This window comes from Oryzias latipes, chromosome 9 (genome assembly GCF_002234675.1).
Source record: "Oryzias latipes chromosome 9, ASM223467v1".
In the NCBI taxonomy this organism is placed as follows: domain Eukaryota; kingdom Metazoa; phylum Chordata; class Actinopteri; order Beloniformes; family Adrianichthyidae; genus Oryzias; species Oryzias latipes.
This window is the reverse complement of record NC_019867.2, coordinates 16,664,074-16,691,773: the sequence shown is the minus strand read 5'-3', so window position 1 is coordinate 16,691,773 and position 27,700 is coordinate 16,664,074. Positions and strand designations below refer to the sequence as shown.

Below are 27,700 nucleotides of genomic sequence, written 5' to 3'. Positions count from 1 at the left end.
GAAGGTCCAGCCTTTCATTAACCTCTTGCCCAGTGCTAACTTTGGTAGGATGCAACTTTTACGAGGGGAGTGTCATGAAGATAAATCTAAGCAAAGGATGGGCAAACAAAACATTGGACTGCATATAAAAAACGAGGATGTTTCATCCTTTACTGGGAACATTTCCGACGGTAAGTGAACGCATCACAACTTCCTCTGTCTGTAAGCCGCGCCTGTTTTCTCTCGGTGGGGCTGGAGGTTCCCCGACGGACCCGCGTCCACCTATCAGCAGAAAAAAACAAAACAAAACATGTGAAAGAAGGGAGTCTTATTAAAGCGGGGGGACTTGAAAAGCTTTAAATTGTCAAGGGGGGGAAACTTTTTCATTCGTGCGAAGTGCTCGTCAGGGAGCAAATGGACAGCGGTGGAGGAGCGTGGAAGTGGAAGCCTCTCCAACGGTAGACTGCACCGTCCGTCCGTCTGTCCGGGGGGCTGCTCGCACTTATTGTGTCCGTCAGCCATAGGAGGTTGAAGGGGATTCACCGGGTGAGCCTTTGCGTTTCACATTTGCTCAGAACGAGGGCTAACAGGTCTGCGTAGCGAAAAGGAACTAAGCTAATGAGTCACACTTGCACACAGCGTGTACTATCTTTAAAAATCAGTTTGAAATTTGGTTCATTTTAGCCTCCAAAAACAAAGACATCTATCACTCGAACGCGCCTTGTTGTTCAGCACTTTTAAGCTTTTCACTTTTGCCTCTAAGTCTAATGTGCTGGTTTGTTGTGCGCGCGCAGAATTTTGAGTTGACGTTGTAAACACACGCGGAAACGTCCATGTGCCACACACACATGCAGGGACGCACACACAGGCCTTTTAACACACTTATTTCTTCATTATATCTGCATGATTTTTCATAGTAATTCATGATATTTATTTATTCATTCATTTCATTTCTGTTTCTGAAATGCACCAGACGCATTCATTGCTCTGTGGAAAAACACTCTGACCAATTGGAGGTCAGTAGCAGAGCTGAGGTTCTATTTGTTTTGTGGCCTGAACAAATGCCAGAGACTTGACTTCCAGCCTCTGCTTGTGTCTCTTTGTTTTGATTTCAAGAGATTTTTTTTCTAAATTGCTCATGACTAAAATAATGACTATTTGGAATGACAAGACAATGGCCGATCTGTGAGTAGTGTGTCTGACTTCATGGGTTGGCAAGACAAGTGCTTCTCAAGGTTTTGTTATCCAACAATGCACCCTCTGTTAAAAAAGACAAAAAAAAAAGAAAAGAAAAAAGAGAAGAGTCAAGTACCACCTCAAAGGAAAACAAGAAGCTTTATTTATTGCACTGAGGTAATTCTGAAAGTGCTTCAGAGACAAAAAGCTTTGGCAGCATCAGGACCAAAATAAAACAAAACAAACAAAAGATTGACAGCAATAGAAATAATGAAAAAAAACCCAGATCGAATTATATTGTTTTCACAACTTAAACTGTGCAAAAAATCAATAGAATCAATAGTCTTTGATTGAATGTTATGAAAATATTTAAAAGATAATAATTTACGTATTTACAAATGCATAATGAATGACTTAAAAGTGAATAGACACTCTTATGCATAAATATAAATTATTAAACTGAGAGGAAATTGTTTAGAGCACAAAATATGTATCTTTTATTTGTGAAAATTGTTGTTGTTTTTTTTGTCTGTGTAGGGTAAACCAGCCACAAAGTGCACACAGCAACAGTGTAGCCTTTCTAGGACAAAAGTGTGTTATTTGGGCTTGATCTGTTGTTTTGTGTGAAAAATTTCTGTTGGACATATTTAAGATTAAAAAAAAACTTGAACTTTTCTTTTTACTTGTTTTACATTTGATTTTTTTTGTCATTGGAATTCCTTTAAAAACACACATTGTACAAAAGTAAATATTTAACTAAAGAAAAGGAGAAACCTTTCTACTCAAATAGAAATTTACAATGTCTTTGCATCTGATTCACCTGCACTGCTGCCCAAATAATTTTAGCAGAAATAATAACAATAATACCAAATAAGTCAGATCTTGAGTTTAAAGTTAACCCATGGTCATGTAAACACATTTTCTCACTCTGTAATTAGCATTGGAAGTATGAGAACATGTTTAGAACAAGCTGGTTGAAGCAGTGCAGCCATCAGGCTCAAACATGCTGGGTAGTAAAAAAAAATTCCCTGAATGATCTTGAGTTTCTTTCCAGATTTGCAAATCTGACCCCACTTCTTCCTAGCAACTCAAAGATGTGTGTTGTTCTGTAGTGATGTCACTTTCAAGTTGTGTGGTGGTCTGTGTCTCTGATGCATTGATCATACAACCCCACTTCTCTGTTAAAGTTACTGTAGGATAATACGTCCACAGAGACAGCAGAGACGGCGCTACACCAGCAGACAGTGTTGCAGAGTATCATTTTAAAGAAAAGTGCAATTGAAGCCTTTTTTTTCTGCAGTGTCATTTCCTTGCACACTTGCTCACCTTGGTTTAACAGACCTGCTCTGGTGTTGGCCATGCTTGGGTTGCACAATTCTAGACTTACATTAGTTTATTTTGTAGAAAACCCACATTTAATCCCTTTGTGTTGTTTTTCAACATTTCTGAAAAGTCAAGTGAACACAGACGGGAGGTAGAGCCATCTCTGCCTTCCCTACTGTAATTGGTGCCATGTGTTTGGCTGTGTTTAGGTCTAGGAATGTTATTCACAGTCTGTTGTTGACAAGAGGAACTACTGTCACCTTGCTCCAACACAGCCAGCTGTTGATAACTAATGTATGAATAGGCTATTTATTATTTGGTAATTGCCTTGTCTCACCCAAAATGGTGATTTTCTTTGTTCAGCTCGTGCTGCGTATTCCCTCTGCTTGAATTTTTTTGAGCTTGCCTGTTGTTATGTCACCCCTTTTTATTCACCCGCACTGGTTTAAAAAATACCTGACAAGAGTAAAAATATAAACATCTGAATAACAATCATAATTTATACATTTTTTTTTTTGTAAAGAAAAAAAACACAGTACAATAAAACACATTGTACTTATTATTTTTTATAAATTCCTTACCATTCTGTCTTGCATGTCTTTGAGAAGTGACAAACCGTGTCTCCTCAGGTAAGCAGATCCGTATACCATGCCTACAGGGGATGGCACCAGCCGCTTCCCTGTCTTCTTGGGCTCCTCTAACCACCCAAGATGTCCGGGTTATGTTCCCGGCCGAGTGGCTCCCGTCCGCTCGCCTCCGCCTGCCAAAGCCCCACCACCTCCACCGTCAAAACCTCGCGGCCTGCTGCTGGAACAACAGCCTACATCTAGTTTCTCAGAGGTGAACCAACGCAGGGAGCGCGTTCAAAACCTCCAGCGAAGAAAGAACACGCTGATCTGCTGCGGAATGTCACTGGGCGCCTTCTTCCTCACGCTCATTCTCGTCTTCTGTCTCAAGAGTAGAGATGTGTTGGATGGTTGGTAATAATATATAATGACTACCGGTATATACATGCGTGTAGTTTAAAAATACAAGTTATTTCCTTATGAATTCTGTTTATTTCTATCTACAGAAAACTGTCCGGACCACAACCTGTCCCTTAGTAGCTGGAATCCAGGCCATCAACCAGATATGGACGTCTTTGTCCGAAGGGGATATTTGCTAAGGCTGGAATCTTCTGCGACCATGCGTTCACTTACTATTCAGTCAGGAGGTAAACAGAGATTGTGTGGAATGAAAAATAGTCTGTTATGGTGAAGAACAGCCCTGCGTATTTGTGGGTTTAGTAACAGAACTCTGCAACTGGGAAGACACACGAGTTTTCCAAAGTCATCATTCGGTCAGGGTGTTTTGGTTTTTAGATACTGTCATGTTTACCATAATCTCCAGCAAACTCTTGTTTAGTTGGTGTCTAAGCTATCTAATTTAATGTGTTTTTTTTTGTTTATGTTTTTTTTACTGGGTAAGCTATCATTGATAAATGTCAGTAAAAGTATGATTCAATTTAACAATTATAATTTGTATTTGCTGATACGATTAATAGTAGATATTGGTTCACTTTGACTGATGCAATTCGATCTTAATAACTTTCCTAAAATCGATCCAGGACATCTTTTACCAAAAATTGAAGCGTGTTTTTCCTCCACCTTTTTTCCAGGTAGGGTAGTTTTTGCAGACAGCTCTGATGGCTCCAAAACCATCACCTTGAGAACACACTACATCCTCATTGAAGGAGGTGGATCTTTTCATATTGGCTCTCCCAAATGTCGCTACCGATCTCAAGCCACCATCGCCCTCATGGGCCGCTCAGATGATACGATCATCCCTGAGGTCCCCGGATTCGGTCGTAAATTTATGGGTGTAATGGGTGGTGGCACCCTAGAGCTACATGGCGCAGAGAGAATTTCTTGGTCTCTGCTGACTCGGACCATTCCGGCGTCCGGGTTGGCTGCAGGGGATTATTCTTTCCAGAGGAACTTCCACAGAGGCATCAATCTGCGTGTGGTGGACCAGGATACAGCTGCTATTGTGTTTTCGGAACGCTACGACACCTATGAGCTGCGTAATGACAGTCGACGGCTCACCCAGCTCCTCCGTTCTTTGCCTGCTGGTCGCATTGTTGCTGTAGCTGTTGGAGACTCTGCTGACAAAAATTTCTTAGATGAAACCAAGAAAGCCTTTGCAGAGATACTCGGCAGCAGATTTGCCCATAATCTCAAGTACAGGTAAGCACAGATTTTCAAGACACATTGTTAACAAATTAACAACTCTCCCGGTGCTAGTAAAGAACATTTGGTCTTTCTTTTTTATTTTTATTTTTTTATTTTATTAATAATGGTTCAAGTTCATAGAGGTCTCTGTGAATGACTGTACAATCCCATTGTTCTATGCTTGGCCTTGGATGAAGATGCCCTCTTATGTATCTTTTTATTTGCCAATTTCCTTGAATATTTCCGAGTCACTTTTCTTGCATCTGTGTCTTGTGTGTTTCTGCCATATCACTGTCCAGCAGAAAAGGAAGGACGTACAGGATGATGAGGCCATGGCCAGAGTTTCCAGGATTTGTGCAAAAACTGGCAATGCTGCAGCATTTATGTTCCCTGAAAGGCATTTGCTTTTCAGTGTGTAGAGACCAAACCCGAAGTCAAAGGGTCACTGGTTCTTTTCCCACATTCATTTCCGCTGACGAGGGCAGGAGTGCTGACACGACTTGTTTCTTATTTTTTGTAATATTGTTATTATTATTTTAAATCCACATAAGTTGTCCCTGCTTGATGTTGACATTTTTCAATCTTTTCATCCACCCAACTGTTTTTTAAGGCACAGTTGTGTTTGCTGACTATTTTTATGTTTTATGTTAATTTTATAGGTTTTATCTTGAAGGTTTTTTTTTTTTTGAAAATATCTTAAAAATTAAGATCCACTAAGAAGTAGATCAGTTTAAGATCACAAGGCATAAGTGTCTAATCTAGTTTTACCAGAGATTAGTAAATGCATCTCATAGACATTACATTATACAACGTAATGTCAATACAATTTAAAAAAATGAACAAGAAAGATGTGTGAAACGCCCAAAAACTGTTGAGCTGCTCTACAGGGCCATGTTTGGGATCATACACCCCTCCTAAATACTCATGGAATTCACCATCCACACCCTCTAGATTTTAGTCTGAAATGATTTCACCCCATTCTTTATTTAGTCATTGCCATTTTACAATAATGCTCTCATCATTTCTTCATTTTAAATGTTCTATCTGAATCGAGTTTTATTTATTTTATAAAACTACTATGAGTTATATTCAATGGGGTGCAATGTCTTCAGAGGAAATGGTGACAGTTTTTTCTGTCTTTTTCATTGTTTAAACAAAGATGAGCTTTTGAAGTCTATCCCTTCTTTTTACCATTAGTGGTAATTTCTTGGGTTGTTTCAGGGAAGCGTGGGCTTTGGTCTCTGTGGTTGGTGGGGATAATTCCTCGTGTTCAGAAGCTGTGAGGGAACACGAAAACCTCAACACCGGAGGCAGAGCGGTGGCAAGACGAAACTTCACCACTCCTGATGGAGTTCGCTTCTCCGTCACTGCTTACAGCGAATGGAAAACTGGTAAGGAGAGTTTTTTTTTTTTTTATAGATTCAATCAAACTTATTACGGTTTTTAAGGTATAATTTTTAGTGAAAATTTTGGTTTTACCGAATTGTGTCATTGTAAAAAGAAAAAATCAGTTTTTAGTCATGTTTGGTGTCATTATTGTGAATTATCCAGATGCTTAGACCGACGTTGGTGTAAAATGCCCATCAATTACTATTTTAGAAAAATACTTCTTTCTAATTTTGTATTTATTTATTTTAAATTTTTCACTAAACCTTGTTGTCACTTTTTTGTTGTTTTTTGTTGTGTATTGAATTTAAATGTCTTATTTTTAAAGTTTTTATCAATAATTTCCAAAATAAGCCATCCTGAAAATGAGGAAAAAAAGTGATTTGGTGATGTTATTGTAGTGATGAGAGGGAGTATACGCAAGTATAAATCAAATCTAATCAAACTTTATTTAAATAATACTTTTCCTATAAAAAAAAACAAATTGCTGTACATTAATACAAAACAACATAAATAAAATAAAAACAAGCACGAAAATTTAAAAAACAAGCACAAAAATTAAAAGAACAAGCACACAAATTTAAAGAGCCCCCTCCCCTTACCCAGAACCCCCCCCCCCCACCCCTTTTACACCTCCCACCCCCTAACTGATGGGGAAAGACTATGAGAAATAGGAAATAGGCTGAGCAAAAACAAAATGTTTGTTATTGAAAACGCTATTAATAATTGGAACCTCCATCTCTGTGAACAGCTGCATAACCAGCCAAGTGCAGCATCACAGGCGGGGCCGGCCTCACCACAGCTAAGCGGAGGTGCAGGCCCCCATCTAGAGCAGCAGCAGCGGCTGAACAGCAGCCGACCCAGAGGGAGACAATCCAACTGAAGAATCAACGGAAATGAAAATAAAAATGAGAATTAAAGAGTAAACGTACTGATAAAAGCAATAAACAATAAATCATTGAAATGAGGTAGATTAAAATAAATCATTAATAACCTAAAATTCATAAAACAAGATAAGATGGATAAATAAATACAAAATTAAAAATAAAGAAATAAATAAAACAATAGAAGTGTAAATGTACTAAATGTAAATTTAGTAAAAACAACGCCCAGGTTTCTGACTGTTTCTGAATGGCTTGATGAAAGTTCCGTTAGCTTTTTCTCTCTTACCTTCAGGGCCGATAGCTACAATTCCCGTTTTTTTTCCTGGTTAATCCATGATTCTACAGTTTAAAATACAGTTTAAAAGTGCTTCTATTGATCTTGTGTCATCAGGAGACATACACTAGCTATGTACAGCTGGGTATCGTTTGTATATCTATAAAAGCTGATGTTGCGACCTCTGATAACATTCCCTAGAGGAAGCATGTAAATATTGAAAAGCAAGGGGCCAAGGATGGAACCTTGAGGCACACCACAATTGATTTCATGGACCCCAGAAAAGTGTGTGTCCATGCTTACCATAAAGTTTCTCTCCATGAGATAAGAGTCAAACCACTTGATAACAGTCCCTGAAAGGCCAAGACTTTTAAGTCTGTTTACAATGATCAAGTGATCATCAGTATCAAAAGCTGAACTAAGATCTAGTAGAACCAGTACTGAGATCTGACCTGAATCCAGGGCACACCTGATATCATCAACTATTTTTAACAAGGCTGTCTCAGTACTGTGGTTTTTCTAAAGCCAGAGTGGTTTATCCCAAAGACATTGTTTTGCTAGAGAAGCTCATTAAGCTGAATAAAAACAAGTTTTTCTAAAACCTTGCTTAAAAATGGCAAGATGGACACAGGTCTGTAGTTATTAAAAACAGAAGGGTCTAAATTGGTTTGCTTTAGTAAGGGTTTCACCACTGCAGTTCTAAAGGCAGCAGGAAAAATACCCGTCTATAGAGAGGAGTTGATAATATTTGAAATCTCACTCTCAAAAGACCCGTAAAATTATTTCAAAAGTGATGTGGAGGTAGGATCTAAAAAAATCAGGTAGTTGGATTAACTTGGAAGAAATTTTGACCAAGTGTTGCAGCTTCAACCAGGTCAAAACTGTCCAGTTCTTCCTCAGGTAAAGTCCAGCCATCATTGCCATTAAAAATAATTTTCTGTTCATTTATGATGTTAGATCTCACAGAAGCCATCTTGCTCCTGAAGAGGTCTGCAAAGTCCTCAAACAATGAGGCAGCAGCTGGCATTGTGTATTTCTTTGTTACAGTTGATCAAAGATTAAATTGTGGTGGCGAGGACTCTGGGGTTATTTTTATTTACAGAGAGGATGTTTGAAGTATAAATTCCTGGTCTGTTTTACTGTTTGGTTATATAGCTTTAGCGGGTTTTGGTATATTTGATAGTTGTCGGCAATGGCTAAGCCCCCCCTTAATGCCTTGTTGAACTCACCAGGTTACCCCATCATGGGCTTCCAGGTGGATGCTGAAGATCAGGTGGTGCTAAACTTGCAGGATGAGGTAAAGCAGACCTGGCAACCAGGTGATAAAATTGTAATTGCTAGCACGGACTACTCCATGCACCAGGCTGAAGAGTTTACCCTGTTGCCCTGCCCCCATTGTACCAAGACACAAGTGAAAATAAAAGGTGAGTGAATGAATAGCTTTTTATGAATGAATAGCTTTTATTGTCACATGTACAGCTTTTACACCGACATACGAGATGAATCAACCCAGTAATTCTTTTTTTATTTTACATTCTTATTTTTTCCATGATTTATGTGAGCAACAGTTGTGCTTCACGAAGACAAATGACTTAATGGGGAAAACAAGGAATAAATATAGCAGTGGAGAATCTTAGAAGTTAGTCTGGAGGCTATAGAGATAAATAATTCTAACAACACTCCATCCTGCTTAAATTGTTTACCTAAGATAATTTTAGTATTTCTTTTTAATGAATGAATGAAGGGAATGAAGAGCATTTATTTGATTTTTGGCGGTCCAAAAGATACTACAGTAAACCCTTGTTTTTCGCGGTGGTTCCGTTCCAAAAAGAACCCGTGATAGGCAAAATCCGTGAAGTAGAAACCTCTATTTTTTTTACAATTATTATACAATTAAATACTCTATTATACATTGAAAAGAAAGAACAAACCATTTTACAGGCTCAAGCATTTGTTTCCCAAATAAAAGTACTTTAGAAACGTTTTTTTTCAACAAATAACTTCTGTACTGTACTGTCAAATAATAATTTCAATCATCAATGTGAACATAGGGCTTCAAATCGCGGAGATAAGCCCCGCCCACCCCGACCCGAGTATTGGATTAAACTGGAGAAAATTTAAAATGATTATGAAAATAATACAGTACATTCGGACAAATAGTGACTCAGGTGTATTTCACTGCTCTTCAGACTGAGCCGCTGCATCCTGACTCCACTCTGCAGTGTTTTCTTCATTTGAAGCCCGCGGTGCAGCTGTGTTTGTTCGGGGGAAGAACATAGTGATAGGCAGTTGTTGTCGCTCTTTTTTCTATGGGTTTTAGAGAAACTCGAAATTGCAAGATGATTTGCACGTACATGTTGTAAAATTGGCAAGCTGTTTTACAGACGTGTACATATTAAACTGCAACTTTATTGACGCACAGGTAGAGAAGAAGCGGAGTGACTTTTTAGCCAATCAGAATGCAGAACACAATGCACGACGCAAATCCGTGAAGTAGCGAAACCGTGAAAAGTAAACCGTGTTATAGCAAGGAATCACTGTATACGGTAGTTTTTGGGACTGTTCAAATACAGCTTTTTTGTCATGCTGTTTCTTGAATTGCTTTTTTTTTGTTTTTTAGAAAGCCCTTTCAAGCACGTTAAGTGTGGGATTTTTCTCTCTCTCATGTCCCTCAAAGTCTGAGGTTTTCCCTTTTTTTATAATTTTTTTAATGTGCAGTTCTTCTGAATTTTGCACAGGCTGACCTTTTGGTGGAACGCTCTGGATTGGAAAAGAAAAGATGATTATTTACAACTCAGAAAGTCTGAAATCACTCAGATCAAGTGTCAAGCATAGTCACAAGTCTCTATTGGGATGACTCACATGTTACCAGAGTCCACCTGTCATCAGTGTATTGACAGGAAATGAAATGACAAAAAAAACTGACATCATTTACCATAGTTTTTGAAATAAAATAGCTGTAGTTTAGGTTCGTTTTGTGAAGTCCTGGGGTCTTTAGACACATCTCTCAATAGCTTTCTTTCCAGTCTTTGACATCCTTTGCTGCCTACGTCTGCCAGCCTAGATCTGTTCTGTGTGGCTCTCATTGAATTTCTTGATACCTCTCACTCCAGTTATAGACACTTCAAAACACCTTGTAAATTCTTCTCCTGCTTTGTGAGCATCAATAATCCTTTTTCTCAAGTCTGATTTCTTTTGATTTTGGCATAATGCTTTTTCAAGGAGCAATTAAAAGCTGTACTTAGGATTTTAGACTGTGTGTAAAAAGAGAGAAAACCTTCAGGTTTGACTTGATTTTAGAAGCTTAGAACATGACAAAGGTAAAGCAAATCATTGCACAACAAGGGGTAATAATTTTGACCTTCTTTGTTTTTGTGTGAACTTATTTTTTTTATACATGCAAAGTAAAATAAAATAGGCATCCCAAATGAAGCTAGGATGTTATAAATAGATTTGTTAAAAATTATTTTCCCTGTTAGGTCACCAATCAAAGTTTTTCACTGTAGTCTTTAAGTGTGATCAGCAGATTTCATGTTTTTATTTTTGGCTCAGTGGAGCATCATTTCCTTTGCAGATGTTGCAATGATGTAAAATTTTTGGAAGAAACTAAGGAAATTAGGGTTTAACAATGTTTATAAGTTGTAGAGGTTTTTACTGGCACTCTTAGACTCGCATGTTTTTACTGTACATTCCTGTAATTTGGTTTTTCAGCCTCTTTTTTTTTAACTGTGAAATTCTCAACTGGAAACCTTTTTTGTTTGTGACAAATGCGCTGATTTCATCAGAGTTTTATGAGCTAACCTCTGAAGGAGCAGTTTGTTTTAGCATAGTTTTGTGTTGAAAACACGACTAAATTAGGACAAGCAGAGGAATCTGCTGCACATTGTTTTTGGCATTTGCACGCTTTTAGCAAATTGACTTTCCAACCTAATGCAGTCTTATTAATGATTGATCAAGAATGTCTGTTAATGCTTCAAATGTATTTGATTCGCTCTAGTTTTGCATGTATTCTTTTTTATTCATAATTCTTGAGATATTTGGATTTTGCAAACCAAACAGTCTCTCTGTGGAAAGTCTTTTTTTTTTTTTTTGTCTTCTCACTTTTGCACTTTGCTGTCACATTTGACCAGCCCTCTTCTCCTCTGTGCTCAATAGGGAAGCCTCAATACACCCATGTTGGAGAGGTAATCGATGGAGTGGACATGCGTGCTGAAGTCGCTCTGCTGTCCAGAAATATTCTAATCTATGGAGAAATGGAAAACTCGTGCTATGGAAATTTTTGCCAGTACTTTAACTATGACACTTTTGGGGGTCACATCAAGGTATGACTGTGGATGGGTGGTGGTCTTTTTAAAATACAGTCACTTTTTAAGTCTGGACTTGTGGAAATATTTCATAATTTATTTGTTGCTTTTTTTGACTGTTCTTATCTTGGAAAGTTTGGATTTTTCTGTATTTCTGAGTCAAAAATAGACTTTTAAGCCAAATTAGCAAAACCAAATGTCGCTTTTTCACCAATAGTTTTGAATTCTTTAAATAATGAATTGATAGGTATGAAATTAGCTACATCCCAAAGACTTTTTATGCCGTCAACACTTAATAATTTGGGTGAAATCCGTTGTACATACACTTTAACAAAATCTAAAATAAAGTTAAACCTGTTGAATCATACTTTATTTAAATAGTTTTGAATTGGGTTGAAGAACAATTTGGATTTTCATGTATAAAAGCTGAAGAGTTTTACTGTTAGTTAGCAACACATGAACGTGAAATGTGATTTACTTACTCAGACCAGAAACCACACTGTGATATGCTACTGACATTGGGAGGGCTCATTTGTTGAGAGACAGATTTAAGATTTATGTTTTTATTAGACAGCGGAGCAGGAGTTTGCTGGGAGTTAGTCCTTTGGAATAATCAAAAAACTTCAATGAAACAGAAAAAAACGTTTTCAGGAAAGGGTTATAAAAAACAACAGAAAAGAAAACTCCTGTTTTAGTCCTTCCTGCTGCCAGGAGAAATTTAAAATTTATGAACATTTTTTATTTGTAGCTTAAGCATGACAAAGTTCACAAAAAATACAAGAAAAGTGTAAAGTGTGAAATGAAGCATTTTAGCTTAATTCTTTTTAGGGAATTCTTTTTTTTTAATTTGTGGAATTTATTGCTTTGCTTCTATATTTGTAGGGTTTATAAAATGTGGACCCCTTTGAACCTTAGTCTGTCTTTAACATTTGCCAGGTTTTTCTTTTTCTTTTCATCACTGCATGATCAGACTTTTATAAAAGTTTCAAAGTAGAAAGTTATTTGAAATTGGTGAAGAATATCATGACAATTCAAACCCTGAATTTGGTCTATAGTTCAACCAGATGTTTTTGTGACTTAATCTGTGTACTACCCACAAGAAAACTAGTGCAATTTAAACAGGGCAGACTATATTTCTTTAGCAGTATAATGTAAGTTTAATGATTTAAAAAAGAATCAGTTTTTCACCTCTGCCCATCATTCGCAGGTGTTGCGTAACTTCTCGTCAGTACACCTGTCACACGTGGAGTTGAAGAACATGGGTCAGCAACGGGAAAAAGGCCGCTACCCCGTCCACTTTCACATGTGTGGTGATGTCGACCAGATGGGAGGATACTCGGAGCCCACCTATGTGGACGGACTGTCCATACATCACTCTTTCTCCCGATGTTTGACAATCCACACTACCAATGGGCTCCTGGTTAGTCATAGCCATGACATGGAAATGTGTATACCATTGCTCATCTTGTTACAGTAGATTACTATAAACTAGACCAAGAGGTATGCTTACAGATACCAAGCCTCTCATTACACAGCAGTGTTCCCCACCACCTCAGACACTCACACTCAGCAACTCTCTGCTGATCATGAAAAACTGACTCAAGGTCATATAAACAACAGTATGTGAGGTAATCCTCTTGGCTCAAAATTCCCCACACACTGACTGAATAATATTTGTGAGAGAAATCCCTGCCTGCACACACTCCACACAATAATCTATGTCTCTATGGCTCAGGAGCTTGTACCACATACTCCAGCGTACACTAGAATGATTTTTGTCAGGTATTTCATAATTGATAAGAACTCCTTAAGTGTCATCTTGACTTGAGCAACGACTCAAATTACACTGACGAGAATATTACTATCATTGGTTGGGTGCTTTGTTTCGTTATAGTAAAGTAGGTGTAGATATGCTCCTTCTAATGAGGATCACATGATGCTGATAGTCTATCTGAACTCTTAAATCACCAGATTATTGCTCAGTTTTTTTATGATAGGAGGGAGGTGATGGAAAACGTTTTGTTTTTTGTTTTTTTTACAATGGCATGTTTTAAAAACTCATAGAATTATTACTGTGAGGTATATTATTTAAATATATTATATTATATTAAACAATGTTTAGCAAGGTAAGGTTTTTGCGTCACGTCTGATATTAAAGGTATTCCTTTTTTGTTAGCAGCTGCTCGCTTTCATTAAGTTTTTTCCATCTTCTGCCGGCCAGCTGTTTAACGGAAAGGGAAAACCCTTAATACCGGAAGTGACGTAAACACTTTACCTTGCTAAACATTGTTGTTATTTTTATTGTAGCAATACTGTTTAAAAAATGCTTTTGGACTGTTTTATGTATTTATAATGTCCATATAAAGAAACCAGCAATAAACAACTTTTAAGAATCATACACAATTAGTTTTATATTACGTCCCTTTCTGTTAGAAGCAGTGTCTCCGCTTTCGTTGTTGTTTCTGAATTTTGTAATTTGTAGCGGAATTGTTTTTTGTCATTTGGCAATTTGTTCAGTGATTTGGTTTTGTGTTTCAGTATTTGTTCATTTGTACTAGGATGTGTTGTTGTCCCTTTAAAAAAAAAAAAGGCTTTAAACATCAGTCTTTCTTAACACTCTTATTTAACTTTCTCCATCCCTCTTTGACTTAGGTGAAGAACACTGTTGGTTACGACACATTGGGCCATTGTTTTTTCATGGAGGATGGGATAGAACAGCGAAACACTCTGTTTCACAACCTTGGCCTGTTGACTCGACCTGGGACTCTTCTGCCAACTGATCGCAATGAGACTGTTTGTGTCAGCATGAAGGAGAACGTTTACAAGGGCTACACTCCCTCCCCAAGTACAGAGTGCAAGTAAGAGCTTCTGATCAGTGTTTGCATAATTGAAGATTTAGGTTTTATAATAAGGGAATAAACACAACTTTTTGCAGGCTTGGTAGATTACTTTTCCAAGAGTTAAAAAATAAAGTATGGAAGTAATACAATTAACACGATTTCTTTGTGTTTGTGTTACTGGTATGTCTAGATGTAAAAAGAGTCGCATCTTGTAATGAAGATGTTTTAAATGTCAAGTTATTAAAAAGATGCAACAAAAAACGGGTTTCAGCAGGAAAACAGTCAATGCATTTAGAGCATGATACAACACATGGTGTGCAGCATTTTATCTGTGTAATCAAACATGTTTAGATCATGTTTGTTCACAGTGCAAAAGTATATTTAGAAAAACCATCTGATTTAGTAACTTGTAAACACTCTTAAATTCCCACTCCAATCATATTTTGAGTATGCAGGCAACAATGCAGCTTTCCTGTTTGAAAACCTTCACTTGTGGAACTTAAAAACTGACATGCTCGAAGACTTTGAAGATATTAACATTTATTAAAAAAAACAAACACTATTTTAAAACAATGGTTGTGGTATCCAGCCCTGGAAAAATGTCTCCACATTTGATTTTTTGTTCTCATAAATTGTTGGACTTCACAACAGTTTACAATTTCCTTATAGCTTATTTTAATTAGTAAATGTAAAACAAATATATTACACATAGCAATAAGAAAACTACTACTACCTTCCTATCATTCATGGTATTATTTCAGTTAACAAATACACAGCTTAATAAGCAGAGCAAAGTAGTTTTTATTAATCAAAGCTTTTACTATTGAGTCTGTATGTAAATGGTTGCAGACACACGTAAAAGAAAAGCTAATGATTCACATCCTCTTGACAGAAGTGCTGAACAAGAGATTGACTGAACAGAGGTAACTGTCTCTCCTGTTTGTTAGACAGTTTTATGTCAGGACTTAAAGAAATGGCTCTGCATAGATGCAGGAAGGCCTATCTGTGCTTTTTCTATGGGAGTTGTAGATCTTGGCCAGGATTTTTTTCTTTTCCTTCCAGGGAAGATCCTGGAAGGGGAGGATTGTTGAGAGAACCATACCAAAATCACGAGTGCCTTTGATGTGAACCCTCCTCCTTATGAGGCCCCGTGTCTGTTATTTTCTGTTCATGCGTGTGTTATCATTTCTTTGTCTGTGTGTGGTGGGGGGGGTGTTTTGCAGGGCAGTCTCAACATTCTGGATTGCCAACCCCAACAACAACCTCATCAGCAATGCAGCTGCTGGCTCTCAGGTAGTAGCAAAAAATAGTCTTTTTCTTACAAGTTAATAAATACAGAAAAGAGAAAGTGTTGTTGAAAGTTTAAAGTGGCTTTAGAGTGGAAAATGAAAGAATTTTGTAGACTTTACAAAGTGATCCATCAATAAAAATGGACTTAACAAGCTTTAGCGTTTGACGTAAGAGACACTCTTAAGTTTTCATATTGGAAAATATAATGTGTATTTTGGCACAAATAAATAGAGGTGTGACGGTGTCTTGGTTATTCGTCAGTAGGGGGTATTTTCAGTTGAACTTAAAATTCATGTCAGCACTGCAGAGAGACCTAAACATAAAGAGTAGTACGTGACGATAACAATTGGCACTGTTGCACATGAAACATTTCTCCATTTCTTTTTTTGTCCTTCTTTTTCCAGGATGCTGGCATATTTTTTGTGTTCCACAGTTCTTCTACAGGAGACTCTCATGGACTTGTACCAGAGACCAGGGCAGAGCTCACCCCTCTTGGAATTTTTTACAACAACCGTGTGCACTCCAACTTTAAGGTGGCATTAGTATTAGTGTACCTCTCGGCATAGCACTGGAAGCTGTTTTTCTTTGTGTTGTTTCTGCCCAAATGGTTCACACAGACCGAATGCAGTAGTTATAAAATATATATATATTGGTCATAATCCGTGAGTTTACCTTTTTCTTGCCAACATGCATGCATAAACACAGACCTATGAGTGAGCTCCACAATGGTGCTCTGTTGTGTAATGACAGGTAGAAGGCAGGTGAACTGTAAGCTCTTTGTTCTGTGTGACCACAGCAGCCCTCCATAAAGGAAAGAACCCTAAGGTTGAAGACTAGACTTTGCTTATACAAACTGTAAGGCCAGATTTGAGTTTGCTTAAGAAGGGCACACAAATCTTACTCTTGTCCTCTTTTTTTATTATTACAGCTCACATTTAAAAATATATATTTGGAAAAAAAAAGAGAACTTCCTGTTAAACTCTGTCCAGTAAAGTTCAGCTTAATTTAATTATAAACCTTACCGCATGGTACATCAATTTACTAGCATCACTACCACAATGCATTCAAGCAATAAAAAAAATCTATTTCAGTTTCCGTAGTTAAATGCAGTATCAAAGAAAGGGTTTTTATGTTGCAGTGATATTGTTGTTTTGTTGTTTTTGTAGGCAGGACTATTCATTGATAAAGGTGTGAAGACCACCAATGCAAGCGCTGCCGATCCACGGGAATACCTCTGCTTAGAGAACAGTGCCAGGTCTGTATGTGGGATCTGCAGCAAGTTTACCAACTTATTAAGACTACAACTAGATATTATATTTTATTACCACAACACTGTTTTCAGTGTTTTTTGAAAGTTTGTGTTATTGGACACCAAGTCTCATTTTTGTGTGTTGTATATTTCACATGTGGACTATGACAGAGTTTTGCGTGTTTTAATGTTGTGGTTTGTTCTCACATGCATCATGTTGTAAGTATGAAGCTATTTGTGGTTTACTAATGTTTGTTCAATGCCACTGTTAATAAATGTATCTGTTTATAGTCAGTGAAAGCTTTGCATTGTCTGTCCACGGGGATACAACCATTGACAGGGATAGACAGATGGATTTATGGCGTGTTCCTGGATTTTTGTGGAAATTGGTTAGGTCTGTGTTGACAGAGAAAATAAGGCTTCACTGATAGTTTCCACTGGAAGCCAATGCCGCCTTCAACTGGATGGAAAAAATGTTGGTGTCCGCTGAGAGTCCCGGGTGCACACACTAGCTGAATGCACACATACACTGTGTTAGTGTAAGGGTTTGTGCTCAAAAGAGGACAGAATTGAAATGCGTAACTGTTCTGTTATAGAGAGGGAATGTTGTGATTGCAGAGAATTCCATTGAAAGCGTTTTTGAGAGAATTATGAGGATGTGTAATAATTTGATGATACAAAACAGGAATAGTTAAATTTGTTTTGAGGAATTCTTCAGTCGTGGTTTTCATAAATCTGCGAGGATAAACATGTGAATTCAGATTTGGATTGTAACAAAATTCTGCTGCTTTTCCTCTAGATTCCGCCCTCATCTGAATGCCGACCCTAATCAGCCCCGGGTGGCGGCCGTCATCGACACTCTGATCTCTTTTAAAAACAATGACTTGGGGGCCTGGATAAGAGGAGGAGACATCATCATCCAGAACTCGGGGTGAGATGCGCTATGGTTGGGGTTCTGTTACACTGAGCTACAACACTGACTGTAGTTTCCAAAGTTAACCAAAGATTACTGGTTTAAGTTTAAAGACCTACTTCAATGAAAATCATGTTTTCTTTTGTTTTGCATTTCTTTATTCAAATTGTTGTGAACAGATGACAAAATGCTAAATGGCATATTTGTGACATAGAAAATGCATCAGGCGGGCCACAAGCTCCCTGCCCCGCTCCATTCGGATGCATTCAACTGCAGGTCCATGTGTGTTTTTGTTTTCCTGGTCTAAGCTGAAATCATCTGGCTAAAAACTGTACAGTTGGACAGCACCGATATCGCTCGCCATTTTTGTTGCACCGATAATGTTAGGTTGGGGCTGTAAGCTAGCAGGAAAATCTATAAACAGAACTCTCAGTAACGAGGAGGGGAAGAGGGGGCCGGGTTGCTTGGCGTCAATGGTCCTGTCCACAACTCGGGTGAATTTTTAAGGAACTACACCGCTCTGCAGGAAATGGCAAAAATGTTTTGCTTTTGGCTAAAAATGGCATAAATGGGATTGCTTTTAAAAAAGCTCAAAAAATGACCAGAGTGGGACTTTAAAGAAATAGTGAAAAAAATAAGAGCATCGGTTTTTGCTGCAAATAATTGAAGGTTCTGCTGCTTCTAAAGCTTGTTTTTCTAATTCACATTGTTTTATGCTACAGTCTATAGGTAGTATTCAAAGAGCAACTAACAAATGATATATAGTAACATAATTTAAAGTTTGTCTGTCTGGTTTTTATTTTTAAGTCGTTGATTCTTCCCAGTAACCAATAATGCAGGTACTGCTTGTTGATGCTAAACTTTTCTTTTTTCTTTTACAGCTTTGCTGACAATGGAGTTGGTCTGTCTTTTGCCAGGTGTGTCCTCCAAGTCATTAAGATTTTATATTACTTGAAAGCACACAAGAGCAGTCAAACATGTCTGACTGGATTCTGTTTCATTATCTCTCAGTGATGGCAGCTACCCGAAAGATGAAGGTTCAAGCCAGGAGGTGAAACAGTCCCTGTTTGTGGGTGAAAGTCGCAACCGAGGAAACAACGGGGGGCAAAATAAATACTGGGGACCAGGAGGGGTTGATGGAAAATTCAGAACACTGCCTAGAAACAGGTACGTTACACATATATATATATATACACATTCGGGCGGCCGTGGTGCAGCGGTAGGGCGGTCGTCCCATGATCGTAAGGTTGCAGGTTCGATTCCCGCCTTGCACGCCCATGAGTCGAAGTGTCCTTGGGCAAGACACTGAACCCCACCTTGCCTCTGGTGGTAGGCGGGCGCCTGTGTTTGGCAGCGGAGCGACCACCAGTGTGTGACTGTGTGTGTGAATGTGTGTGTGACTGGGTGAATGGGTCTGTGACTGTAAAGCGCTTTGTCCTTGTAGGAAGAAAGGCGCTATATAAGTATACGCCATTTACCATTTACATATTCGGAATAATATGCGAGTCTGAGAGAGAAACTAGGGAACTACAGTCATTTGATTTCTAGAATAGTGTTAAAAACCGAAACAGAGGCAAGTAAATCCTCATTAGGCCAAGAAAGGTTACAGCTGTTTCAAACTAAGAAAAACCTTTAAGAGGAAATTCTGTTTTGTCACTTCCTTCTTTTTTTAATTTTAAGACATTTAAAAAAAGCTGCAAGAATATGACTTCTAGCATCCTGGTAATGAAAAACTGTATTTTTATCTTTTCTCAGAAGCATCAGTGGCAGCTTGAGCTTCTCTGTTTACTGGCTTGCTCACCTATGTTTCTTTGCTTTTCTCATAATTTCTGCAGTTTCTCTTTGATAAGAGAAATTTCTGGCTTTTTATCCAGTTCTCATTATTTCCGATTTTGACCTTCGGACACTTCCCTATAATGATCATTTATTATTTGTGGGATTTTTAAAAGAAGGCATACCAGAACTTTCCTTGTGAACAGGCACACCAGACAGGAATTTTGGGCTGTTTTTCGGACATCTTTTCATTTAGAAAACATATTTTATACATTTAAAAAAAAAGTAAGGATACTGTTACACAAGGCAAGTGTAGTAGTAGTTTTATCTTTATGTGTTTTGCAATACTATCTTTTTTAGGCCCGTTTCGTTACTTTACAGATTTTGGTCTGGCATCTAGCTCAGTAAGCCCGTCTGGTGTCTCATTGTTTTCAGAATCATTTAACACTTTATTGTTCCTTTCTAGAAAGAATAGTTTTACTTGACCGGACACATGAAAAAAGTTAAAAAAACAAAAACAAGACTGCGTTGCAATATTTTTTTATGTAAAAGTATATTTAAGGATTGTACACAGATTTTTTTGTATTTTTGAGTTCCAAGTTGAATAAGAACCCCCCCCCCCCATCTAACTTGCTGCATTAAAAAATGTTATTTTTTTATCTAAACCATCATCTTATAGACAGTTTTCTGAAATGTTATCTTCCAAACAAGGGCCAACATAAAATCCTCCCTTCTTGCTTCAATAAACTAAACTGTTGGATCTGTTTCCATACTTCAGGACGTTTCCAATCAGAGGTTTCCAGATCTATGATGGCCCATTGAGGGTAATTCAGAGTACATTTCGTGGATTTATGCAAACACCAGAGCGTTTTACCAGTGCTGTAGGATTCAACTTAAAGAACACCTGGCAGCTCACTCCAAGAAACAACCTGTCTCAGCTCAGCTTCCACCCAGATGTGAGTAACCATTTGAGTTCAAAGATTTTCAAACATTGGTGTCAAAACTAGCACAAAAATTAAGAAAAAAACATTAAAATAAAAACACATTTTAATCAAAACAGCTAAGAGTGGCAATAGCTCTACAAAACTTGTGATGAACAGACTATTACTTCCACTGAAAAATAATTATTGCTGTTATTATAATTACATTTTTCTTTACCTTTTCTGAATCATACAAAATGGAAAAAAACAAGTTGTGCAGAGAGAAGAAAAAAAAAACATGAAAGTTCTCATCTTAAGTTGTGTGCTTTGCAAACGTTTATGATAACATATCAATTTACCTTTAAAGTCCTTACAAGTAATTTAGAGCTTTAACGTGTATGGAGGTACATGCATGTCTCATGCAGAAATGCAAACAAACAAGTCAACTAAAGTATTTTTTATAGACATCTTCAGATGCTTGTTTTAATTCTTTCATCCTTGTGAATCATTTAAACTCCAGCAAATGATTTTTAATTGGAAATCTTATCAGTAAACCTTTTGTTGAAAATGTATTCAATTTTCCAAAGTATGAGTTGGAAAAACAAACACGAAGAAACTTGATTCTGACAAAGCATTGTTCTTTTTTAATAGAAAATGAAATGTGTTTTTCTGTGTTTTTAAAAATATTTTTTTTTACCATCTTTACAAACAATTAGGATTTATGTATTCCTACAGTTTGTCAGTCTGTGCTGCTTGTGTATAGTGAAGCTCTCTAGTTCTAGTTCACATGTGATCATGTGATTGTCTCACGTTATAATTTTGAAGCAGTGGCGCCCTCTTGTGGAGGCACAGTAAAGTGCTCTTGTATATTTCTTTCTGGATTTTCAGCCAACAGTGTATTTTATGTTCTTTAACTCAACATCAGTGCTTTCACAGTTCCGTCTGGAGGTTTTGTTAAACCTCTCAACATTTACAAACTATTTGGTTTCACCAAAGCAACTCAACGATATAATTTTACCCTCTCTGTCTGCATAACTATTTAAAATGTCTGTTTTCATTAAATTTATACTAAAGAAAATAAACAGGGTTGGGGAACTACAGTGTTTGATTACCTTTCAGAGTAAAGGTGCTAAAGTTTCTTCCCCTGGTTCCTCCAGTTCATATAAAACTTTAGCTGTGTGAAGAACTGTATATTGACTAAAATATAAAAGCAGAATTTATTTTGGCATTACACCGGGTTCTTGGATTAACTTTTTAATGAAAAAACTTCTCAGAGGAATTGTACTTCATAAAGTTTTTATAAAAATCCTCAGCAGCTGAACTTAAAAGTGCATTTAAGCTCTCAAACTAAATTGTTGTACATCAATCAAGTCATTACGTGTTTATTGACTGTCTCCTAACAAATGATGTCATCAGGTAAAACTCCAGGCATTTTTTGGTCGTCCTGGACAGTGGTTTGAAGGGAATGACCTAGACGGGGACAAGAACTCAATTTTTCATGACGTGGACGGGTCAGTGACTGGTTATCCGGACACCTATGCTGGTCGAGCAGACAATTACCTCATCCAACATCCTGGTTGTGTGAAGCTTCTTCAGTGGAATGCAGTGACCTGCAGCGGCCGTTACTCTCAGGTTTGAGACACTGGAATCAAAACCCACCCCGCAGATCTTTTCTTCATCTGTGCCCTCATACTCCCTTTTATCCTTCCGTCTTCTGAAGGTGTTTATTCAGACACAGGGTGCTCCAAACCTCATGATATCCATCAGCAGAGACGAGTATCCTGATGCTCCTCTGGTACTGAGGGGGACTAACAGCCAGGGGGCGCTGTCTCAGCAGTACCAACCTGTACTAATGATGAGCAAGAGCTACACTCTGCACTGGAATGGACCAGCACCAAGAGAAACAGTTCTTTCCCTCATTAACTTTGATAAGTGAGTAACTGCATGAAAAATAGTGTGAAACCAAAGGTTTTTTCTCCAACTGTAGTTTAGCATTTTCTCCCTTTTCTCCATCTCTCAGAGAGGACTGGGTGTTGGTGGGACTCTGTTACCCATCAGACACCACATTCCAGATCATGTCTGACATCTACAACAGGCAGTTGAACACATTTGAAGACATTACAGACTACGGCACTGTGTCATCTCTCGCTCAACTGGAGGCGAGGCCGATGGAAAGAAAGTATTTCTTTGACCGCTCTGTTGGGTGAGAAAAGTCAAATTCAGTTTTTTTTTCAGTTTCGCTTTTTCTAATACAGTTAGCTTTCCTTCTTAATATAATTGTTTAGTTTAGCTTTAAATCCAATGGAACATAATTTGCAAACCACACGTTCAGTTGTCATTTAATACTTTTTTATCTGTAAAACTATAAACCCTTTTGATGGTTAATTTCACTCTCCCTATTTTCCCATGGGTCTGCATTGTGCCCAGCTTGTTGTGGTTCTACCTTCAGGCTCGATTTAATCGTGATGGTCACAGCTACTGTTCAACTAAAGGCTGTGAAAGAGTGAAAGTCATGGCCACAACCACGTCCAAACAGACATGTAATTGCACAGCCAAGGCCTACCCCAAGTACTCAAAGACCCCCTCTGCAGTGGTGCCTATGCCAACTCAAAACACTCTGCCATGCAAAGACTGCGGTGCTAAACAAGTTTGTGTTATATCCCTCTACGAATAACTATTAGTCTGTCTACAACGCCAGTGTTAGTAACTGTATTTTTTTTTCTTCAGCTTGTGTTTTCCAGTGAGCCATGGACCTCTTACCTCAAGACTCAAGTGAAATCCCTCGGCATAAAACAGCTGGAGAACTCTAATAACGTTTCATTTATTACTGTAAGTGTCTTGTTTTGCTGCTATATTAATTCCAAAGCATTTTCTGGTTTGTTGGAAAAAAGACCTTTGATGGGGATGTTCATTCTTTTTTTTTTTTCATCTTTTAACAAATAGGTAAATGAAATTACCCTGCCTTTCTCTAAGCCTGGGTTCTTCGTTGTGTCAGTGGATGCCTGTTCTGGAAAAGTCACCAAAAAGAATTCATTTGCAAGGATGGATTCCAAGATGGAGCAGTTCCTAAAAACAGGGATACCAAACCGGTAGAAATGACTGTTCTTCATTGTTTAGCATTTCCCACAATAAGGAATTGATGATCGACCTTTGCAGACTCGTGCATGATGTACTGTTACGTTTGCCTGCAGGTCAATCGTTCTTATGGCAACACAAGGTCAGCCTGAAGGCTTGAGGGATTTAGCACCTCATCTAGTCTCCTTTGGTTTGGCCAAAGCCCCTGACCTGCTCAACAAAGGTGAATGACTCATAAGAAAGTCACTCTTTTTTTATTTTTTATTATCTGTGTGCTTAATATATTTGTCTTCAAAAAACCTTATCGATTCCTTTTCCCACCAGAGAGTTTAGGGCTGTGGGGGTTCCAGGGGGATTCTCCATCCCCATCATGGGTTTCACTGCAAACTGGGGAGGGTGAGGATGTCTTGGAGCTGCAGGAGCGCTACATCCCCCTAAATTTGGAGGTTTATGGCTGTTTGCCCCCCACAGCTCATTCACGCAAAGACTTGGAGCTTCTCAGAAAATCCACAGGACTCCAATAACCAATGTGAACCGTACAACTTGCCTAATCAAAACAGTCTTGCACACAAACACAAAAGCCAGCTGATGAATGTGAACTGCTGAACCTTTAATTTATTAACAGTGAGAAAGGTGATTTGTCACTTTCACATGGAAAGAAAGTGTGTTTTAATGAGCAGGGTGAGTATTTCTTTGACCTTGTTTGTGTTGCCTTAGGGCTTTTTTTTAGTCAATGCACTTTTTTAGAGACTTGAGAAGTTGCCATTTAGTCAAAGTTTTCAGACTCATCTATACAGTGTATTAGCTTGCAGACCAAAAAAGCCAAAGTAACCCACAAGAGTTGCTTTTCACTATCAATGTTAATTCTGCAGTAAATGGTTACAGAATACATCAGATTCACTGCCAAAGTAGAAACAAAATGGATTAGATACACAGGGACCCAAGGTAATTATGAAAATAAATTGCATTGTACCTGAAAGATGGGTTTAATTGGAAATGAAAATGAAACGGCCATCAGAGATTTAATCTGCAATACTAAGCCAAAAAATGAACATTTGGCATCACAATTCAGAGTCGGTGTGTTAGCTGTGCTGCTGAATAATAGGTCAAACCAAATGGCATCCATATTAATGGATGCTTAGTCATAAAGACAAACTGTATGCAGTAAAATAAACCAAATTATTCTGAGAAATATTGAATGAGTCCCAACTAAATGCAGTTGGAAGACAAAGTGTGTGAACCCCTTATATCACTTTCTGCACAAACTGGGAACAAGGTGTGTTCTGTTCTATATCCCACAGTAGAAAAACAAAGTCTTACATCCGTAACCACACAAGCAAATTTCATCATTTGCATTTAGCCTGCATGTAAAAATGTACTGCAGAAGGTGGAACATGCATGAGAACTTTTGGGTTTAACGACTGGCTGACTCTTTTGGCAGCAATAACCTCAAGCAGACATTTTCTCTTTTCTTCTGGATCCGACCGGCGCAATCGTCAGGAGAGGTTTTGGACTATTCATCTTTACAAAATGTTTTCAGTGCAACAACATCCTTTGGATGTTGAGAGTGAATCATTCCCTTAAGGTCATGCCCCAGCTACTCCACCTGGTTGATGTCAGGACTCTAACTGGGCCACTTTCTTTTAGTGCAGACATTCTGGTCATTATCCATCACCCATTGTTTTGCTGCATTTTAGTTGGTAGGAAGGTGGCCTCAACTTTTCCTACAAAATGTCCTGATACACTTTGAAATTCATTTTTCCCTCGATGATGGCAATCTGTTCAGGCCCTCAGGCAGTAAACAAACCTCAACCCATGATGCTCCCTCCTCCGTATTTCAAAGGTGGAATAAGGTTTTGATGTTTGTGTGCTGTGCCTTTTCCCCCCTCCACATAGTTCTATTCAGTTCCTTCCACACATCACAAAAAACAACACAACTTTGGTTTCATATGTCCGTGAAATATGTTGCCACTATTCTTGTGGAAGATTAAGGAGCTCTTTTCTTTTTGGACAGGAGACACTTCCTACTTAGTGTCCTTCCATGATTTTGTAATGTTTCCAGCCTAATACAAGACATTTCTTGATCTTTGGTGCTGTGACAGAAGAATGGTTCACATCAGGCAATGCTTCTAGAGAGCAGCTACTCAATATTGACATGTTGACATGCAGGGTGGCTTTAACCAGAAACCCCTCCACATTGATTGAACTCCAGATTGCTCATTCTTGACTCCATTTGGCTCTTGGATCAGTCATTTTCCAAGAGATTCAGAACCTCCTCCTTGCGCTGTCAATTTTGTCATGTTTTACCAAAGAAAAAAAAAATATGACGACAATAAACATGTTTTTGTGGTTTAAATTTAAACAATACAGAAATCAGAACATTTCTTCTTTCCAGTTTATGCAGAAATCTAAACGGTTTAAAAGGATTCACATACTTTAAAAAAAGATTATTTTGTGTATTTCTGCTTCTAATATAAGTAAATCTTTAACTGGAAAACATCCTCTGATCATCGCGCAGCTGTTCAACACCTAATGCACCTTTTTTGGATCCTTCTGTGGATTCACTGGATCTCATGTTCATATTTAGCTGATCCCTCTGACAGCTTCATAGAAGCTGGTTACTTGTGCTGTAAAAATGATGGATTTTCTTTGTACTTCCTCAAAAAATTGAATGTTCTTCCTGTTTGCCTTATTTATATCGTTTATTTGCATTATTTCCAATACAGCATCTTCTGATGGAATTACCTGAGACTGTCTGTTTCAAGTGTAACTATGAACTGTGTAATACTAAAGATAGATCTTGTACCTGCTGGGATAGATACAGCTTTACTTCGAGAAAAAGTGTTTAAATGTGTAGAAATGAGCAGGGCTCCCCCACTGAGAGTTGATGCATTTAGGACTGTGTTAGTATATGACTGAAGGATGAGGGAGAATGTTGGGAGTGTGAGAACTTTGTGGCCTTTTAAACCACTTCACTGTAAAACAAAAAACAAAAAAAAAGTCTGTTCATTCTTGTCTTTCGCCTTTCATTCAGTGACTCTTAAGATGCACAACCTACGTTCAATTTTATTTTGAATTTTGTTTTGTAATGACCTTTTGTAAATAGTTATTTTAGACTGATTATAGACTTGTATTAGATGACTGGTAGGCCGTGTTATGTGTGTTTTTGTTTGGTGTCAGTTAAGTAGCAATTGGTTTCAAAATTGACTAATAAAAAAAATCTTTGTGTTCAAATCTATGCATCTATTTTGTATTATTTTGGGTTTATTTATTTATTTGTGTTGATAGTCTTCTGGTCAAATGTCACCAGTGCATTAGTAGCTACTGGTACATAAAATAGCGCTAAATTTCAATTTTGTTTGCTAGCCTGATGTCACTTTTTTAAAAATTCTTTAAAAAATATCACCAGACTTCAAATTGTCAAAATTTCTCTATCAATAAGGACAATCTTGCTGTTTATTGTGGTAACCTTTACGGTTGAAAAAAGCTCATTTAGATTAATATATTATTTTAAATTTGGTAGAATGAGAGCCAGCCAACACTGGGTGTGTATTTCCTGATGAAATACATTGGAGCAACACCGAAACAACACAAAGGAATCTTTCAAAGAGAGTGAAGATGATTTTCTCCACCTTTGATTTTTACTGGATTCTTACCAACTCAGTGTTATTATATTGACCTGGACACATTCAAGCTGGAGGCTTGATTTTCAGAAAAAGGAGAAAGCCTTTTTTTTTTGTTAACTGCAACAATCATTTTTCAGCTCTTCGTTTACTTAACGATTGTTTTCTGTTAGATTTCCCCCCAAAAAACGAACGTTTCTCCACAGCTAAGTTTTAATTATGTAATATTAAAGCTTATGCAGTATGCAAATACATTAAGACAAATGCCAAGGCTAAAAATATGACGCATGAGACCTGTGTGGGAGGAAGCCTTTAGTTTTATGCAATATATCTTCTTTTTTTTACAAGACAAAGAGAAGGGTCTTAAAAACATAATCTAAAATGTGAAACAATACTTATTGTGTCTGATATACCAGCTTTTTGTTTAAGTTTTATAATAATTTTGAGTTTCAATTTTGTTCTCATTTTAAGAACAATAAAC

The 27,700-nt window shown here is 37.7% G+C and overlaps 1 protein-coding gene across 1 annotated transcript; it reads left to right on the top strand.

Annotated features, from left to right (window-relative positions):
- Positions 1-202: 202 nt before the first annotated feature.
- tmem2 (transmembrane protein 2) lies at positions 203-26,830 on the top strand. Its single transcript, XM_004072659.4, has 24 exons — positions 203-525; positions 3,108-3,454; positions 3,551-3,691; positions 4,136-4,703; positions 5,910-6,079; positions 8,465-8,656; positions 11,388-11,554; positions 12,744-12,956; positions 14,189-14,394; positions 15,600-15,669; positions 16,071-16,199; positions 16,833-16,921; positions 17,715-17,846; positions 18,710-18,745; positions 18,840-18,995; positions 20,380-20,557; positions 21,938-22,153; positions 22,242-22,453; positions 22,542-22,724; positions 22,949-23,168; positions 23,249-23,350; positions 23,465-23,610; positions 23,713-23,819; positions 23,921-26,830. The coding sequence occupies exons 2-24, from the start codon at positions 3,127-3,129 to the stop codon at positions 24,118-24,120; spliced, it is 4,161 nt and encodes a 1,386-aa protein (XP_004072707.1). The 5' UTR covers positions 203-525; positions 3,108-3,126; the 3' UTR covers positions 24,121-26,830.
- Positions 26,831-27,700: the final 870 nt, after the last annotated feature.